General features: G+C 49.9%; 7 protein-coding genes across 7 annotated transcripts; 3 read left to right on the top strand and 4 right to left on the bottom strand.

Moving 5' to 3' along the window:
• The first annotated feature begins 146 nt into the window (after window positions 1-146).
• Window positions 147-2,513, top strand: ASPGLDRAFT_147456 (putative regulatory factor Sgt1). Its single transcript, XM_022541931.1, has 3 exons — window positions 147-434; window positions 509-708; window positions 790-2,513. Exons 1-3 carry the CDS (start codon window positions 170-172, stop codon window positions 2,134-2,136), a joined length of 1,812 nt encoding a protein of 603 aa, XP_022402502.1. The 5' UTR covers window positions 147-169; the 3' UTR covers window positions 2,137-2,513.
• Window positions 2,514-2,829: 316 nt separating this feature from the next.
• Window positions 2,830-3,885, top strand: ASPGLDRAFT_123568 (AMMECR1 domain-containing protein; the record flags this gene model as incomplete). Its single annotated transcript, XM_022540414.1, has 2 exons — window positions 2,830-3,359; window positions 3,417-3,885. 2 exons carry the CDS (start codon window positions 2,830-2,832, stop codon window positions 3,883-3,885), a joined length of 999 nt encoding a protein of 332 aa, XP_022402501.1.
• A 159-nt stretch (window positions 3,886-4,044) lies between these two features.
• Window positions 4,045-6,062, bottom strand: ASPGLDRAFT_1392822 (serine/threonine-protein kinase). The gene is made up of 5 exons (XM_022541676.1): window positions 5,817-6,062; window positions 5,441-5,764; window positions 5,262-5,352; window positions 4,861-5,191; window positions 4,045-4,807 (listed from the first exon to the last, which is right to left on the bottom strand). The coding sequence occupies exons 2-5, from the start codon at window positions 5,609-5,611 to the stop codon at window positions 4,204-4,206; spliced, it is 1,197 nt and encodes a 398-aa protein (XP_022402500.1). The 5' UTR covers window positions 5,612-5,764; window positions 5,817-6,062; the 3' UTR covers window positions 4,045-4,203.
• Window positions 6,063-6,244: 182 nt separating this feature from the next.
• On the bottom strand, window positions 6,245-13,358 carry ASPGLDRAFT_45830 (DNA polymerase epsilon catalytic subunit POL2). Its single transcript, XM_022546325.1, has 3 exons — window positions 12,603-13,358; window positions 12,412-12,551; window positions 6,245-12,355 (listed from the first exon to the last, which is right to left on the bottom strand). Exons 1-3 carry the CDS (start codon window positions 13,214-13,216, stop codon window positions 6,411-6,413), a joined length of 6,699 nt encoding a protein of 2,232 aa, XP_022402499.1. The 5' UTR covers window positions 13,217-13,358; the 3' UTR covers window positions 6,245-6,410.
• A 271-nt stretch (window positions 13,359-13,629) lies between these two features.
• Window positions 13,630-14,285, top strand: ASPGLDRAFT_123951 (COX20 family protein; the record flags this gene model as incomplete). The annotated part of the gene is made up of 2 exons (XM_022540446.1): window positions 13,630-13,966; window positions 14,029-14,285. 2 exons carry the CDS (start codon window positions 13,630-13,632, stop codon window positions 14,283-14,285), a joined length of 594 nt encoding a protein of 197 aa, XP_022402498.1.
• Window positions 14,286-14,540: 255 nt separating this feature from the next.
• Window positions 14,541-15,323, bottom strand: ASPGLDRAFT_123920 (uncharacterized protein; the record flags this gene model as incomplete). The annotated part of the gene is made up of 1 exon (XM_022540440.1): window positions 14,541-15,323. The coding sequence occupies one exon, from the start codon at window positions 15,321-15,323 to the stop codon at window positions 14,541-14,543; it is 783 nt and encodes a 260-aa protein (XP_022402497.1).
• A 456-nt stretch (window positions 15,324-15,779) lies between these two features.
• Window positions 15,780-17,679, bottom strand: sik1 (snoRNP complex protein NOP56). The gene is made up of 3 exons (XM_022548237.1): window positions 17,354-17,679; window positions 16,142-17,261; window positions 15,780-16,088 (listed from the first exon to the last, which is right to left on the bottom strand). The coding sequence occupies exons 1-3, from the start codon at window positions 17,515-17,517 to the stop codon at window positions 15,831-15,833; spliced, it is 1,542 nt and encodes a 513-aa protein (XP_022402496.1). The 5' UTR covers window positions 17,518-17,679; the 3' UTR covers window positions 15,780-15,830.
• Between the last annotated feature and the right edge of the window lie 135 nt (window positions 17,680-17,814).

Raw genomic sequence — 17,814 nt, 5'->3', positions numbered from 1 at the left:
TGTTTTGGGCGGTGACATGCCTATGTTGATGTCTAGCCTAAAACGGTTTAGCGCCAAGAGTCACGGGATTAGTGGGTCGTGATTCGCCGCGTATCGTCTGGTATGAAGTCATGCCCGTAATTTTTATCTTCACGGCAAGAAAAGAAGAAGACACTATTAATTGTTTGCGATGGCGCCCACGTCGCAAGAGGATATCGATTGGTTCAAGTCTACCTTCCGTCCTATTCCGAAGCCTCAGCTCCCCGATGATAGCATCGAATACTCTCTATACTATATCCCTTCCAACCCCGCCCCCGCCACCGTTGATGAGGCCGCGGAAACGCGATCGCGATTAGTCGAGGTACAACGGTCCGCAGCAGAATTGACAAGAGAGCTTTTGAAGGATTATATTTGGCAGCGCGATGGGTTTCGCCTGGAGATTGCCAAACAAGATGGTGCGTACAACATGCTCCTTTCTATTCACCAAAACTGAACGATAAGGTACTAACGTCGTGATGGTTATACGCAGGCGTCACCTCACTAAACGGGCGTACAAATTACGGAGACTCGATTGAAGATGAATGGGTTATCGTCTACCTGTTGCGCGAATTGACAAAGAAACATAAGAACGTATGGGCGCAAGTTGTCGACAGCGACGGTCAATTTCTCCTGGTCGAGGCCGCCGGCGTGCTCCCTGCTTGGCTTGAGCCGGAAATAGCAGACAACAGGGTGAGTGCTTATGATTCCCGTGCATGCGATTTGGTTTTTTTTTTTTTTTTTTTTTTTTTTTTTACTAAGGAGTCTGGCTAGGTATGGGTCAATCAAGGAGAACTCGTCATAATTCAACCGAAGAACCCCTCGAAGAAGAAAGTGGCAGAGAAGATTTCGCTTCCGGAGTCAAGGCGGGCTATCGTGGAGGAACCTCAACGACTCATGCGCTCTGCTGTGATCCAAAATGAAGCATTTTATCGACTGCGAAACTATCCCAAACAAATCAGCGAGAACCTCCACTCAGCATTGGTGACGATCCCCCGCAAGGTCGCATTTCTCTTGCATCAGAAACCAGCCTATATCTCAGCGGCTGTCGAGGCGTTTTACCTACGTGATCCGATTGCGCTGCGACCTCTACGAGCTAAGGATACCAGTGATCTACTTTTCAAGCCAGAAGATTTTGCTACGGTTAGCGTCCGGTTCACGAGGGTTGGCTATGCACAACTCAGGAGTCAAGACTTTCCAGCACCAAAGGCTTGGTTGGGAACGTTGCCTTCGAAAGATGACCTCAAGACCTATGATCGTGCAGAGCTAGGGATGAAGCTTTCTTGTGGATTTGAAATGTTACTCTCAGACCCCCAAAACCAAGACAAGCCTGTAGTTAGGGAGATTAAGCTTCTGTTGGAGGATTTGGATTCTGGCGACGAGAGTCTCCCTACAGACGGGGAAATTGGGAAATGGGATAAACGGGATGATGATGAAAAATGGCTGGATATCAGTTTTGAAGATCTCGACAGGGAATTGAAAGGCAAGAACAAGAGCCAAGGGAATGAAAGCAAGGAAGAAGGTGCATTTGGAGATGCCAATGCTCAAGAGAATCTTCAGCGCATTGTGGCTCGTTTCGAAGAATTTTTGGGCGATAACTCAGCCGGCTTTGATGGTGCTGATTTCATTGATGACTTTGGTTCTGACTCTGATATCGCAGAGGACGATGATGATGAAATAAGCAGTGATGAAGACAAAGAAGCCCCCATGGACGAAGAAAAGCTCTCCCAGATGATGAAAGAAATGATGGGCAGATCTTCGATGCCCGGTCTCCAGGGCGGGCCATCCTCTAGTAAGAGGGTGGAGGAACTGGACACTGACTCGGAAGAGGATGATACGGATGCCATAAAGCAACTTTCCAGGCAGATGGAATCCGAGCTGAAGGGTACAGGTGTGCTCGATTTGAATCGTCCTTCTCAGAAGGCTGCCGGAAAGCCGGCTGTTAAAGAGGACGATAAGCAGGAAAACGAGCAAGATGTTGACGAGGATGAGGATCCCAACATCAATCTCGCCAAAAACATATTGGAGAGTCTTGAAGGTCAGGGAGGAGCTGCAGGTCCTGCAGGGAACATGCTCTCTATGTTGAACCTTCCTATACCGAAAGGCGATCGCCACGAATGATTTGAGAATTTCTAAGAAACATGGGCTCAATCTTGCCCTTCAGAATACGAATTACGGCTATACATATTCCATGCTCTCGCGCGGGCATTATCCACGATCTGGCTCAACTCGCAGATAATTGGAGAAGCCGGTTGAAAGAAAAGGTTTCTTGCACCGGAATAGACCTCCTTCTCCTCGAAGGCACAGGCTCAGACATTCTAAGTTAAGGGGCCGTCCTGGTCCTACCATTCGATTGCTATGAATGCGATTGGAGCACAGTGCGGAGTATATACATCCGCGTATAGTTCACCACTGCCACCAGATGGTGCCACAACATTATACCCACGAATAAAGTAAACATGACCAATGATTGGATACTACCAAGTCTACTGCCTTCTTTCTCCAATGTAAATTTATATAATCAATGCTTACTGTACTTCTGTCACGGGATAATACCCCGAATGCATCACGTGCGGATATCTTATCATTTGCCGCTCTCTTCCCCGCCTCTTGTTCCTTCCTCTTCTCCTGCGGACTTGACCTTGTGGTCTGATTTCAGAAAGGTATTTTGCGTGCACGGGAATCGTTAGGTCTTCTTTCACTTAGAGACGTGTTTTAGAATTGCTTTGCGTTGTTGAGGTGTTGTTGTTTACTTGTTTCGTTTGCATACTGCAGTTGTTCGGAATAGACACCTGAGGTATCTTTGATTTGAACATGGCAAACCCGGCTCAATGCTACTTTTGCTTTGAGAGTCTTTCTGCGTCCTTTGGGGGCTATGAGCCCATCAGTCTCCCAGCTCTAGAGGACCTCTGGGAACAACACGAGCAAGCCAAAAAGCTCGCCACACTCGAAGATACGGATGACGACCCTCAGCAGATCGCCGAAGATGACTGCGAGGATGCTGAAGGCGATGCAGTCCAGGGTGGCGTTTCAAATGCTAAGCTGAACCGGCCCAATGCTATCAAGTTGCCCAGTATCAACCGTCTCCAGAGCCAGATGTCGTCAAACTCGTCCAGTGCGTCCACGCCGTCTTCTCAATCCGTTTCGTCTGGTTCTACCTCCGTGACGACTCCGAGTTCCGATGTGGCGGGCCAGAGGCAGCAGAGACAGGGTGAGCGACACCATCCGTTGTTTGTGACGTGGAATACAGTGTCGAAGAATGACAACAAGGTCCTACGTGGATGTATCGGTACGTTCGAGGCGCATGAGCTTTCTGCAGGTCTGAGGTCCTACGCTCTCACGTCGTATGTATCCGTTGGCAAATGAAGCTCTTCCTGCAAACAATACTAACGGAAGAACAGGGCATTCGATGATCACCGTTTCAATCCAATCCCTGAATCCCTACTTCCGTCGTTGTCGTGCTCCTTGACCCTTCTGAGCTCTTTCGAGCCTTGCACGAATGCCATGGATTGGGACCTCGGAACCCACGGAATACGGATATCCTTCATCCAACGCGGCAGACGCTACGGCGCGACATACCTCCCAGACGTCCCGGTAGAACAAGGCTGGAGCAAAGAAGAGACTCTGGAAAGTTTGATGCGCAAGGCTGGGTGGGATGGCTCGACAGGTGCGACAGGGAGCGTTGCTAGAAGACTGCTTAGAAGTAGCAGGCCTAGCTCGAGCTCGGGTAAACCATGGGAGCAGGTCTCCGATTTCCGAACAGTCAAGTACCAGGGACTCAAAGCTAGTGCCGGCTACGCTGAATGGCAAGAGTGGAGGAACTGGGTTTTGTCTTTGGATGATGGCCGGGAGAAGCTGTTGGAGAACTGAACTATTCAGCCGGTCTGATATAGAAGGATAGAACTACACCCGCCTTATTTTTATGGTCATGAAGTTATGGAAGGTTAGGGCGTTTAATTGGATTACCTTAATGTCAAGCATTTATCCTTACTCAGTTATCGTAGAGATGGTTTCAATGTTCTCATGCCTTGATTCAGACCATTTAACTCGACCCCTCACAATATAATTCCAATGCCATTTTGTGCCCCCTTCATCAGAGAAGCAGTCAATTTGATATCAAAAAGCCTCAAAACATAAACCAGTCATGCTGAAATATAAACAAAAACCAAATCAAGAAAGCGTAAACCATCATCTCCTGGCAGAACCCTTCCACAACCCAGTCACCATCTCCTTAACCCTCCGCTCCTGCTCTTTAATCTGTTCCTCCGTTTGACCCCGCGCATTTCCACGGCTATCTATATGCTTATTCACAGGTTGCGGCGGCGGCTGCGATGGCTGCTCCTCCACAATCTCACTGCCATTAACCCGCTCCGGCTTCGGATTAACACCCATCACATTATCAACCATAAGCCCACCACCCTCACGCAACTTATTAATAGCCCGGACGGTATCAATAGCTCTATGCAGCGTCCGCCGCGCGTTGAAGTTCTTCTTGACTGTCGGGAGGAGGTCTTGGCCGGAGCCAACGTATGTCGCGTCTGTTTTGTAGGGCGGGTCAATCCAGGGGTGCTGGAGGGCTTCGTGGGCGGTCATTCGGCCCTTGGGGTCGATGGTTAAGCAGCGTCTAATGAAGTCGCGGGCTGCTTGGGAGACGCCGTGCCAGTATTCGGCGGGGGAGAAGGAGTAGTCGGCTGCAAGGATGGCCTGCATCTCTTCCAGGTTGGAGTCGCGGTCGAAGGGGGTGTAACCGCATAGGAGGAAATAGGTTATCACGCCGATGGCCCAGATGTCACTATGATTTTGCGTGAGCAAGTGCTATAAAAAGGACCGGGTGAGAGGACATACACTGGCTTTCCATGGCCACTCTTTTTGAAGATCTCGGGAGCCATGTATCCCGGCGTGCCGCATGTCGTTGTGAGGACATGGAATTGCTCTTCGTCCATGATCCTCGACAGACCGAAGTCTGCGATCAACAGGTCTGCATCGTCGTCTGGGGTGCGGAACAGGAGATTTTCTGGCTTCAGGTCGCGATGAACGATACCATGGTCGTGCAGATAAGCCACTGCGGAGAGGACCGCGCGGATGAGGTCTGCAGCGTCGGACTCGTAGTAGCTGCCTTTACGGCAGATGCGGTCGAACAGCTCTCCTCCGAGAGCGAGATCGGTGACAAGGTACACTGCAAACCGAGAAATCGTTAGACCTCTATCACCATCTGCTAACACGACGCTCCAGTAGAGGGGACGTACGATTATTCATAGTCTCAAAATAATCGACCAAAGTCAAAATATTCTGATGACCCATCGACACCCTCTTCAGCACTGCGATCTCATTCCGAACCTGCAATCAACCGGCCTCAGCAAGCCCATCCCATCAGCCTCTTCTCCCAATCTCAATCTTATCAAACAAAAGCGCTGCGCGAAATTACCATGTGTTCCCGACCAGACATCAACCGCTTATTGATAACTTTGGCCGCATAATACCGACCCGTATCGACATGCACACATTCCTTCACGACGGAATAGGAGCCAGCTCCTAGCGTCTTTCCGGTTTTGTATCGACAAGGCTGGACCTTGGGCCGTTGCGGTTGTGAAGCCATTTATCGGACGGTATGGGGCAGGAGTATGTTTTCGAGGGAGGAGGGATCGGAATCGAAACCGGAGTATAAATCGTATCGTATCGTTGTTGCGCGCGCGCGTAGAGTGTTATGATATGGCCTTGCTTTGCTTCGCTTCGCTCTCTCTCCTGTTATCTTGGATTCCGTCAGCGAGATCGGCCAGATGGGAATCAGAGCGCGCACTGACAAATCGGGCGTCGAAGATCCTGGGGGTTTCACCTCTGATGATAATAGACACTAGCGAGTATTGCTTTTTTTTTTCGGCCCCGATCTATATACAATATATCCCGTAGTGGTTATCGCTTTCTTCCCTTTTCGGGATTCGTGATCGCAGTGCGGCGAAAGCAGCCTTGTGCGGGGTGGTGGTTGGGATGGAGGGAAGGTGCAGCGAGTCGGCGATTCGCACGTAGTCGACGGTCTATATAAGAAGCAGAACCGGATGAAAAGCAGTGAAAAGCAGCAGCAGCAAGAAGATGGGGAATTAAATTAACACAGCAGGAGAAAGGAGTTTTGTCGCTGAAATATAAGATTATGGTCTGGAGGCTGTTTTTGTGGATCGCCCGGTTAATCCAAATACTTTATCAGGGCAAGGCTTTCTCTACAGTAATTCAATAGCACGAATGGATTGATGCATTATATTTTGTGTGTATCTAGAGTTCAAAGTTCAATAACCCGCCAATAACCCGTTCCTGAACGCCCAGGTTCAATGCTGTATATACTACCGAAAACACCATATGAATCCAACCAACTGTACAAAAGGCAACAAAAATAAAACAGCAGACTATATCTGAGCTAGCACTTCCTCCACGACATTCTCCAGCAATTTGAGCCCATGGAACTTTGCCACGCTCTCCAGAACCCGAAGCTTCTTCCCTATCTCTTTCCGATCCATAGTCTCGACCCAGGCACCACTGCACGAGCAGTGCTCCATATAATCACTAATCTTCAGCCCACCACACTTGCCACACTTGAGATCCTGCGCGGCCCAACCGGCAATCATACCGTGGACCTGGCCGATGAGGGTTTCCTCCTGCGCCAACCGGTCGTATTCGGTCTGACAAAAGGGGCAGCGCCAGGGCTTAGTAGCCGCCTTGCTCGTATCTGACTCCGGGTCGGGAAGCACGTCTTCGTCACGACAGAGGTCCAGGTCTCGGATTAGACAGCAGGCATTGCACGTTATCTCGGGGAGTTTCAGGCTTGCACTGGGGTTCTCGAAGCGACCTTCCTTGCTGAATTCACGGACTTCGAACAGGGCCAACAATTCTCGTCGGAGTAGGCGTGACTCTAGCGTGGTCATCTTGGATAGACTCAGAACCTGCATGAGAAGTTTCACCAATTCCAATGCGGGATTGCGCTTGTCGTCTTTAGGGTCCACCAGCACTCCGGGGAGAACCGGGAAGGCGTAGTCGGATGCGAGCTCTGGGTGTAGCATTTCATCACGCTGGCGGCGGATGAGGCCGGAGATTTGCTTTTTGAGCGGTTTCGAGAACCGGTCCGTCAAGATCGAAGTAAGCTCGTCGTTCTCCGCTTCATCAAAGCGGCGAGGGATTTGCGTCAGTCGAGGGGTCGACGAAAGTTCATCGTCGTCGGGCCGTTTGACAGCGTGCATCAACTCGACGTATTCAACAACCCAATCATGGAAGATGGTTTGCATTGATGCTGGGAGGAAACGGCTGAGTTGCCAATGCATCACCGTTTCCAGTTGCTGTTCATCGTCGCCGACAACCTCCTGACAGCCTTTGCCTCCGTAGTTGAACTCATCATACCAAACCAAGTAGTCCCAGTACTCCTTGATCTCGAGATCAATGAAGTGGAACGAGGGGTTCGCCCTGATGGATTTTAGAACGTATTGGCTGTATGCATAAGCATTCCCGACCTCGGTCTTGGTAGTCTGGAGAAGAAGGCGCGTGGAGCTTGCAAAGACAACATTCGACCCAACACGTCTGAATTCAACCATCAGGCGCTGGAATGACTTCCGCGACAGCATCCGCACGTAATGATGCAACGAGCGGTCGTAAAGACATGAATTCGGGCTCTCCACCCATCGAATCAGATGCTGCACCATGATATCAGCCATACTATTCCCTTCACAGGCTTCCGTCCACCAATGCTTCACCATCTCACGCAAGACGAGAGCACCAGCAGAAGCAAAGGCTTTCTCCGAGTAGAGAACGCCAGAGCCGTTAGCTTCTGCCGATGGCTCGTTTGAAGCCAGTAGCGTATCGGCCCCTTCCATTTCACTGATAATCGAAGAGGTGAGGATGGTGTTGATGGAAAGGTTGCGGACCTCTAGCTCAATGCACACGGTCGAGTAAGCCCCCGGCATGTTGACTTGGGGCATGTTGACCCTTTCCAGAGGGCCGAGGATATCGTCTCTCTCGTATCCTGCATGGTCGGGCCGTGGGCCAGCGGACCACCAAAGGACAACGTTGTTTTGCTGAAGTCGTCTTGCGTACGATATGTCGATGAGATAGCGAGGGTCGTCACTTTCTAAGTTGCAGAGAGGAACATCCCCGTATCTTGCAAGCAGAGTCAGGTGCTCAATCCAGGCAGACAGATACAAATAGTGAGTAACGATTCGTCTCGCAATGAAGGATTGCCAGCCAAGCGGAGGAAGATCCATATCCGATATCTCAGGCTTCACCGGCAAAATCGGATACTCCTTCAAAACCGGGATGTCGTGGCACAGGCGAGTTCTCTGCTGAGACTGGATCACAAGGACAGCGGGCATGCTCTCGTCACTTCTGAGTTTCTTGACCAGGTCTCCAACCTCCAAATGAGCTTTCCTCCGAGTCGTTACCTGCGTAGTTCTGAAATGGATCTTATCCTGGTACGGGAATGCACCTTCCGTTAGGTCACCCTCCATGGACTGCGTTCTGCGCCCAAGGAGTTCCGTGTAAATCTTGTCGACATTGGGCAAACCCTGAACGTCTCGCGTGCGGTTGAGGATGACGATGTGCGCTTCGCTCTTAGTGGTCGAAAAGAGAGCGAATATTTGCCTGTCGCCGGAAACAACGTGGTACAGATAATGATAGGCCATGTTCGAACCCAGTAGGTAAGGCTGCTCAGAGTTGGCATGGCATAGCGCCGAGAGATCAAAGCCCTTGTCCAATCCGTCACCAAGCACTCCTCGTTGCTCCTCGTCAAATGTGCATACACTACCAAGCTTCAACACAGCACGGACATTTAACGGAATGTTCCTCTCATAGACACCCTCGATACTTGGATGTTGTAGAAGCGCATCGATCTTCTCAGATTCTTGCAGAAAGACATCCTCAGACAATGTCAACCTGAACAAATGGACTGAAGGATGTCCATTGGGCAACGTGTGGTTGACCTTCTCAACCTCACACTCTGGAACGTCGACATCGGGAAGGGAGTCACGCTTCAGGTTGATGAAGATCTGCCGTGGAACTTTGACGGTGAGGGCGTGGATTTTCTGGTCGATCAAGACGAAGGCTCGCACAATGCCAGGTCTGCCAGTCTCGCAGAGTTGGAGCACTTGCCAGGTACTAATGTAGAGCAACTCAGCCTGGTTTCGGAAGTAGTTACTCAGAGAATCAGAGGCAAGGTTAGGTTTCTCGCCGAAAAGTTGACGGCGACGCACACGTGCTTGCTTCTGAATCCTCCACTTCTGCTTCTGGTACATAAGAAACCCGACATAGTCCTCTGTCATCGACGGCATCTTCGCCGGTAGACTGGCGTAAGGGTCGAGAGACGTCTTGGGGAGGCCTTCAGGATGCTTTCGTTTCTGCGATGTCTTCTCGTTTGGCGACATCTTCGACTTCTGCGTGGACGCAATGACCTCGTTCATGTCACCGGCATGTTGAACACGATGCTCAAGGATGTTTGTTGATATGTCCGCCAGGGGGTTCTTTTCTGACTTCCCAAAGAGATCGGTCATTTTCTTCTGTTTGAATTTGTCGTCCTTGACATTAATTCGTCGCTGCAACCAATCCGGATGGGAGACTCGTGGGACTGGGTTTCGAATTTTCTGAAGAGCAGCAGGGATTGTGACGAGCTTCTGGACCACTGAGCCCAATCGCTCCAGATAGTACTCCCAGTCAATCACGCTTCGGGGATCCATGTCGCCAGGGTCGTCTTTCAGCCACTTCCGCAAGAAGTACCGTTTCACATTTTCCTCGGCTGAGAAAATAGTAACCGGAATAGCACGATCGGTGACAGGCATGTTCCTTGGTCTGGAAGAAATAATGTATTTGCAGTTAAGACCCTTGTCCTTAACCATCTGCTCGCCCAGGAACTCTGCCAGTCGTCTCGCAGTGGTGATAGATGTCGATTTCTGAGACCCATACTCCTCGAGTGTTTTGGTCATGCTCCTGTTCTCGGAAATAAGTTCGATGAGTTCCTCATCGGCGAGGGTTGAACCTTTATCGTAGAGCACGTCCAACCATCTATCGGACACCCTCGCCACAGCCGCATACGTTTCCTCGAGCGTTGAGCCTTCCAAGAAGAAACGGAAAATCTGCGTTTGGAAGATCTTGATCAACTTCAACTCTCCTCGCCGCTTAACCTCGAAACCCTTAAGTTCTGCAAGAGAACCATCAGGGTTGAAGACAGCATAACGCTTTTTCAAGTTCTTGTCTTCCTCCTTCGAAGTAGGCAAGATCATAGCCCTATACGGCCCATCGACTTCGAAGAAAATCGAGTTATCGCTATGCGTCTCATACCGGTACGTCTTCGGATCCACAAGCGTCTGGTATTGATGATTTGTGTACTTCCCATGGACAAGGTGGTTCAGCATGACACAAGGATAAGAGATTCCCAGTTTCTTGCCGTTCTTCAGAGTGAAAGAGAAGTTTTCTGGGAATGTTCCAGGAAGCATACACCAGATACCGTCAGTATCAAGCTCCAAGGGTCGACCAATGCGCTCAACAAGCTCTCGTGCCATCTGAATGATACGAGCACCAGTCAAACATGTCACACCGGCCATCTCCATAGAATACCAGCGAGATCCTTTTCGCATGACATAACCGTAGAAACTGTTCAAAATGACCTTGTGGGCAAGCTGTAAAGAGTCGTAAAGAATGATCATTTTCTTGGCCTCGTCGACTTCCGTTGTAGCTGCACCTGACGACTTGAGGGAATCGGTCTTGTTCTTCCAAACCTTCTGTTGACCCTTGAAATCATAACGCCGATCACGAAAGCTTCGGACAGTGTCCACATAAAACGGATTCTCTCGTTGGCAGATGATGGCCTCCCGCTCCATCGTCTTACTGTCATGGATCTTGTGGTAGATCTTCTTACTGTAGTCCTGCAACCGTTTCTTGACTATGGCTGCTTGTTCCTCAGCGTTCATGTCTCCAAACGACCTCATTGGACTATTCTTTGTCTTGCCCGGAAACCTCTCGTTTGCGACAGCGTGTCGAATCATGTTGTACTCGTCGCGCTTAGCAGGAAGGAATTCTCCACGCCATGCCCAGGGCATTCTTCTGTCACACGTTTTCCCGGGTCGGTTGAAGTCGCAGGCGGCGCAATCGGACTCTTGGATCATGGAGTCGGGTTGTAATCGATTCGTGATCATAATATTCGGATACATAGACGCGACATCCAAGTGATAGATGAATGGCACCTCATCTCTGTTAGGCGTGTCTCGCAAGTCGATCAATAGTTTCGCTATTTGGTCTTTGACCTCGTCGTAGTTTGCAATATCATCCAGCGACTTCTTCTCTTCAACTTCGATACTGAATTTCAAGGCCGCATCTAGGTCTCGTAGCAGTTCATCAAAGGCAGTAGGGTCGACTTTGAAAGTAACAGGGATATCGCTTCGGAAAACACCTGCTTCGATACTCTCGACATGACCACCAACATAAGTTCCAGATTCAAGCAGATGACCCTCCCAGAAAGATTCTGGAGGATCTTTGTGTTTGTTTGGCAGGATTATCTCTCCCTGATATGCCTGAACCATCAAAAGCATTTCACACAGGGTACCAGTTCCTTTCCGCAGGGTATCATCAGGGTTCAGAGGAATAATCGTACACAGCGAGAAAATGAAAGGGTGAATGTATTTCATGTACAGGTAGTATGTGGCGACAGCATCGGAAACTGAATATTCGGCCAGCGTCTGCGGGCGTTCATTTGCGTATGGTGTCATCAGTTCTGGATCGAGTTCATCGGGGTCGTATCCCAGCTTCGCAACGGTAACGGCCTTCAAACCACGACTTCCCTGTGGGAGATAACTGTCACGGTTGACCCAGGCGAAACAATCCATGTGTACGCAATGGTCGCTCTGGTAGATGTCTTCGCTGTTCTTTCGAAAGCCGATCTCCGTGTACATATCGATCCCCAAAACACTCGATCTGGCTTCGACGAAAGGCCAATCGAAAAAGTCACCGTTATATGTGGCAATGACCGTCGGCTTGGCCTCCTTGATGTGCTCGAAGAAGCGTTCTAGAACAGCCCTTTCATCTGGTTCGTTGAAGATCATAAACGGTCCAGGATATTCGGACTTTGGCGTGTACTCGAAGTCGCTGATGTCCTCGGAGACTATTTCACGATTTGTAATCAAGAATCCTTGCCCATCAATCATGTACGAAATCATCATAATCTGGTCGATCACGGAGTCGGGGAATTTCAGTGGCAGCTTCGTCGTTTCGATATCGAAAGCAAGAACAACAGGATCGGCTCTTTGGAGTCGCTCTTCAATGCAGCTCAATCCGACGACGCCATGCTTCGCCTCCACGCTATACCATTTTCCTATACGAATGTCTTCAAGACTATAAGTTAAGGGTCCCAGATGTGAAGTAGGCGGTCGTGGTACATACCTTTGTCAATTGCGACTCTGACATGATAAGGCACATCATATTCTCGAATATCAATTATAAAATCACTTGCGTTCATATTTCCATTAGGTCGTGTTTCATTAATTAGTTCGTCATCAAAAAGGTCAAAGCCAGCACTCGCGCTTCAATTTGTTAGTCACACGAAAAGATAGTCTTCAAGAGCCTCAACACACCTGGTCATTTCTACATATGTATCCATTACATTCACAGTCTTCTTATTCTTCTCTGCGAGCGGGAGCAGGGTCTTGCGAACGTCCAGCAGATGGCTCACATTCGCAAATTTCAACTGCATGAATTCCCTGCGATGCCCTAGCAAATGGTTCGGCAAGTTGAGATCCTCCCTCTCTACCCGCGTGATCTTCTTTATAAGTCCTTCAAACATCCTCCTGCACCATTCCTCAACCTCGACTTCACGGCCTTTCTTCACAGCGATAAGGAAATAAGGTTCGTATTCGACGGTCGCTTTGAAAGTCCCACCGTCATCCTCGAGGAAATAATAGTCCACGCCGGCGCGACCTCCAGGAACATTCGAGTCTTCTATCGAAGTGCTGTGCATGTTGATCAACCACCCCTCTCTCTTTTCGCCGGATTCGAAGCGTGGGAAGCCCATGGCTTCGTCGATGCTGTTCGCCAATCGAATCCCCTCGAACTTCTCATCTTGCGATGTTGCTTCTGTGGATCGAAGAGACGAGAACTCGACTGTTTTTGTTCGTTTCGGATTGAAAGACGCAGCACCCGACCGGAACTTGTTGTTCCCATACTTCGTAGGTTTTCGTAATGAAGGCATTGCGGTGCGCTCGCCCGCCGGAGCCGGGGCTTAGGGTCGCTTATGAGATGTAGGGACGAGTCTCGTTGGACATGGAAGACGCGAGGGTATTAGCGGAGCATAGATATCGTTGAAATCAACCTCAATAGGCGTAAAAACTGATGCAGATGGTATAAGATGTTGGACGCAATCTCATCGAACCCAGGGCGTCCAAATCTGGCTTACGCCTTTCTGCGGGCGATCCCGACGCGTTCCGCGTTTCTACGCGCGCTGGTGAAAGAGCGGTATAACTATCCTCTTTGGGATGAATTGACACTCTCGGAGTATACATTCATCCGAGAGACCCACATGAATTTGTCCCGCAAGTGGGAGGTTCAAGATATTGGCATTGATGTGCTTCGAAAGCAAAAGGATTGTGAGACAATACCTGAACCATGGCAGAAGATACGCGGGAATCGACTCCTCCGGTCGCTGAGGCAACGCAGAAGAACATCCCACAAGAACCATCGCAGCGGAAACCGAAATATGAAGCACCGAAATCGCAAGTCGGAAAGCTATGGGATGCATTCGGGAACCCCGAGGACCAGGCGAATGTGTTGCCAGGAACAGTATCCAATTCCAAGAAGGAGGAAGCTACGGTCACGGACGCTATGAAGTCACTATCCACCAAAGACCTGACGACATTCTATAAGATGCCTTGCGCGCGCGATGCTTTGATGCTGGGAATTGGTGCGGCGTTTGGCGTGGGGGGTATCAGGGCTATTCTGAGAGGTATAAACTGGCATACCTTTTTGCTACTGGGTGCAATTTGAGGCTGATAATATTTTGTCTAGGTATGCGTTCGTTATGGACTGCCTCCAATTGGGCTGTCGGCACCTTCGCTATCACTTCGTTAGGATCGCACGAGTTCTGCCAACGGCGGCGTGTTCAGGAATTGGATGGCATGAAGCAAGCAGTCGAATTGATGCACCAACTCAAGGTTAAGAAACAACGGGAGAAAGAGCAGAAGCTTGAGGAGGCCACACGTTTGGCCGAGGAAGAGAAACGACGCAAGAGCTGGACCAACCCATCGAACTACAAGTTTTGGTAGGCTTTACGATTTTCACCAGGGCGTCACGGAGTTCGTTTGGTCCTCTTCACTGTATAATTTGAGCGGATGAATTGTAAAATAGACGATATGTATATGAAGACACTCCAAGCCTTTTCAGATCTTGACTGTTCTTATACCCCAAATTCGTTAAAGCAGCCAAAACTCCATAATAAAAACGCCAGAATGAATATAAGAAAAGGCTCGATTCAAAAATGCAGCAAAGTGTGCGGAGGTATCGTATTTCATGTCGAAGGCTTAAACATCGAATTTGACTTTCTTCTGTATTGCACCATTTTGTACGGTGCGCATCCTGTCCTGTTCAATACCCTCCCTCTTTTCCCTTCTTCGTTCTCGTGCTTCTCGCGCCTCGCGGCTCTTCCAATCTGCAACTTGCCTCTGCCTTCTCTGCGATCTGGCCCAAGCAATTGCCGTCGTAGGTCTGAATCCAACCCCGTTGATGCCGTACCCATCATCATTAGGGTCGGATAATAGGTGGCCGGTAATTTCGGAGTCATGCCAGGTTAGCGGGTTCTCGCCCTCATCGCTAATAAGTGGAGGTGATCCCCGTCTGGCGCGCGTCGACTGCTTCCCTGAAGGTGCTCTTTTCTTCCGTGGACTCTGCTGCGGGGTAGACGGAGCAGGCGCTATTGTAACTTCATTTTCGGACTGGCCCTGAATGTTCGCGGGGGGTTCAGATGGTTCACTCGAGTTGGCGACGCCTTCGCCAGCAGAAAGCGCTTGGGACATGCCATACGAGTCGCTATGTGAGCTATCCCAGAATGCTGCTTGTACAGACGCCGCGGTTGGCTCCTCAGCAAAGGCGCTGCCAGAAAATGGGTCCCCTCGTAATGTCAACTCCCCGAAGCGACTCGCGACAGTGTTTCGCGGACTATTACCCCCCAGACTCTCTTCCTCCCGAAGCTTTAGTTCCGGCACAGACGGTGATGGCGAAGAAGCTGACAGACCATCCTCATTGGGTTTGTATGTCACTCGTTTGCGCTTGGGTGAGCTGTAGGCCATCGGTAGAGTCGTTGGCATAATCGCGGGGTTGCGCTCACACCGATAAGTTCAGGAAGGAGGAGGTGGTGGGTTTAGCGGATATTTAAGCAGACTTTAACAATCAAATGTGTTCATCAGCCAGTGTGACTGTAAGCTTCCTGAGATGCCATGACGAGTGTCATTGCTGGAGGCGCCGATGTGAGTATTATGATTGACACCGGGGGTTGGGACAAGGGAGGAGTCAGCATTTGTCTTTGGACGGAAATCCGCTTATCAGACCACAGGAACGTGAGTAACACAGCATAAGTGACCAAGGAGCAAACCATATAGAATAAGCCAAAATAATAGATTTTACGGAACTACAGACATATTTTAGCACGACAGAGAGGCCTAAATCGAATAATTTACAAGTACCCAGCCCAACAAGTCGTGGAGAAAAGGAAAAGAATACCAAATGCGACAAAACATCAGAAAATATATCAGATCAAATCAAATCACCCATGCAACGCCACAACGACGCCCTCGAAGTCCCGGGAAATGGTGCTTTTAGACCTTCTTCTTCTTCTTGGAGGGCTCGGCTTCGCTGTCGTGCTTTCGCTTCTTCTTCTCCGATTCGCCTTCGCCAGCGTCCGACTTCCTCTTCTTCTTCTTCTCTTCCTTCTCGCCCTTCTTCTCCTTCTTTTCCTTCTTGTCCTTCTTCTCCTTCTTTTCTTTCTTCTCTTCCTTCTTGGGGGACTCGACGATGTCCTCCATGTCTTCGTCGATGTCCTCCATGTCCGCAAGAACGGAATCCATCGCGTTTTTCTATAATAGTTAGCAAATACTCTAGATCGGAAGAGGCTGAGGTCAAGACATACCATGGCGACTTCGTTCTTAGTAGGTGCAGCACCGGTGGCGTAGAAGTCCAGGCGTTCCTCAACCTGCTTCTTGAGGACTTCACCAAACTTGGTGGATGGCTGCTCGGAGAAGTTATCGATTCTCGAAGCGATGGAGCACTTGTTGGCGAGGAATCGCGAGATACGACCCTTGTTCTTGGGGCCGGCCTTGCCAATGAATGAGGAGTGGTACAGAAGACCGTACTTGGGAGTGTTGCCCTTAGTCTTCAGAGCTCTGAAGAGAGCCTTCTCGGCACCGAGAATCTGGACGGTCGATGCAGGGTACTTGGAGAGGTTGGTCAAGCTACCAGCGTGCGAGATAAGACGAGCACCGACAGTTTCTCCAATCAGCGCGGCAAGGTTAGGGGCGACGACGCTCATCTTGGAGATCAGGTAAGTGTGCAGAGACTTGCGGTACTGAGAAAGGCTGACGACTCGCTGGGCGAAAGCGATCACGTTCTCCATGTCGGACTCGGAGATTTCCTGACCCATACTGTGCTTGGCGGCGTCAATGATGCTCTGGGCGACACCCTCATCATCCTCCACGAGAGCAGCGATGTCGTGCTTGTGCTCATCGGTCAGGTTGTTCTTGTCCTTCACGAACAAAGCGAGCTGGGCGTAGCGCTGGTTGTCTGACACGATCTTGACGAGTTCAGGGAAGTGCCACGAGTACCATTCGCGGACACGCATCGAGAATGTGTTGACAGCCTTGTCCAATTGGTCGAGGATAGCAATAGCCTGGATAATGTGGTTGTCATCACGCTGGACGGAGAACTTGACCTTAGCGCGCGAATAGGCGTGACCAAGACCAAGCTGGGCAGTGTCCATGTCACCCTCGCGAAGCTGCTTCAGCAGCTTAGTGGCATGCAATCTGAGTCCACGAAGCATGTCCTGAACAACCTCGCTGGTGTCTCCGGTCTCACATTCAACGAAAGAGAATGCCGACTTGATACTTCCAGCAAGAGCCTTGTCAGCAAGACCCAGAACAACCTTCTTGTTCTTGTTCGGCTTCGGAAGATTCAACTCGAGGAAAGAAACGAGAGTCTCAGAGGCAACACCTTCCGAAACATCGTTGATTTCACTAAGGGCCTGCTTGTTGTTTCTATTCTTTTTGTAAGCGGACTGTAAAATTTCCTAGACCAAAGGTGCCGCGACGGAAGGAAAAAAAAAAAAAAAAAAAAAAAAGGCACGTACTCGAAAGGCATAAAACTCGCCAGGTCAACCATCTTTCCGAACTTGGCCAAATCATTGACACCTTCCTGAACTTCCTTCAGGCGATTGCCAACGCTGTCGCCCTGAAATGCGACCTTGAAAAGCGAGTAACCCATAGGGCCCTCTAGCAAAAGGAAGTCAGCCATGGCGAAATTGAGTCACGGACTCAAGGAAACCAAGGCAAAAAAGGTGATTCTTAATTTAAGCGACAGATCCCCTTCGCGAACCACACAAAAGTCTGCGACTGTATATGCTTGACCGGGCGTCGACGCGGAGGTGAAAATGCTGGAGGTCAAGATTTGCAGAGTCGAGACGTCGGAGCTCTTTTTTTTCGCGGCGCTAGTGCGAAGACCGAATGTGGGCTTTTTGCCAATACTAAGCGTTCACCGCCTTCGACGGGACACACCATTCAGTACCAGCGCGGGCTTCTTTTTTGGGTGTCG

Source organism: Aspergillus glaucus (assembly GCF_001890805.1).
Source record: "Aspergillus glaucus CBS 516.65 unplaced genomic scaffold ASPGLscaffold_7, whole genome shotgun sequence".
Lineage (NCBI taxonomy): Eukaryota > Fungi > Ascomycota > Eurotiomycetes > Eurotiales > Aspergillaceae > Aspergillus > Aspergillus glaucus.
Note: the sequence above shows the minus strand (reverse complement) of the source record. Positions and strands in the feature narration are given on the sequence as shown.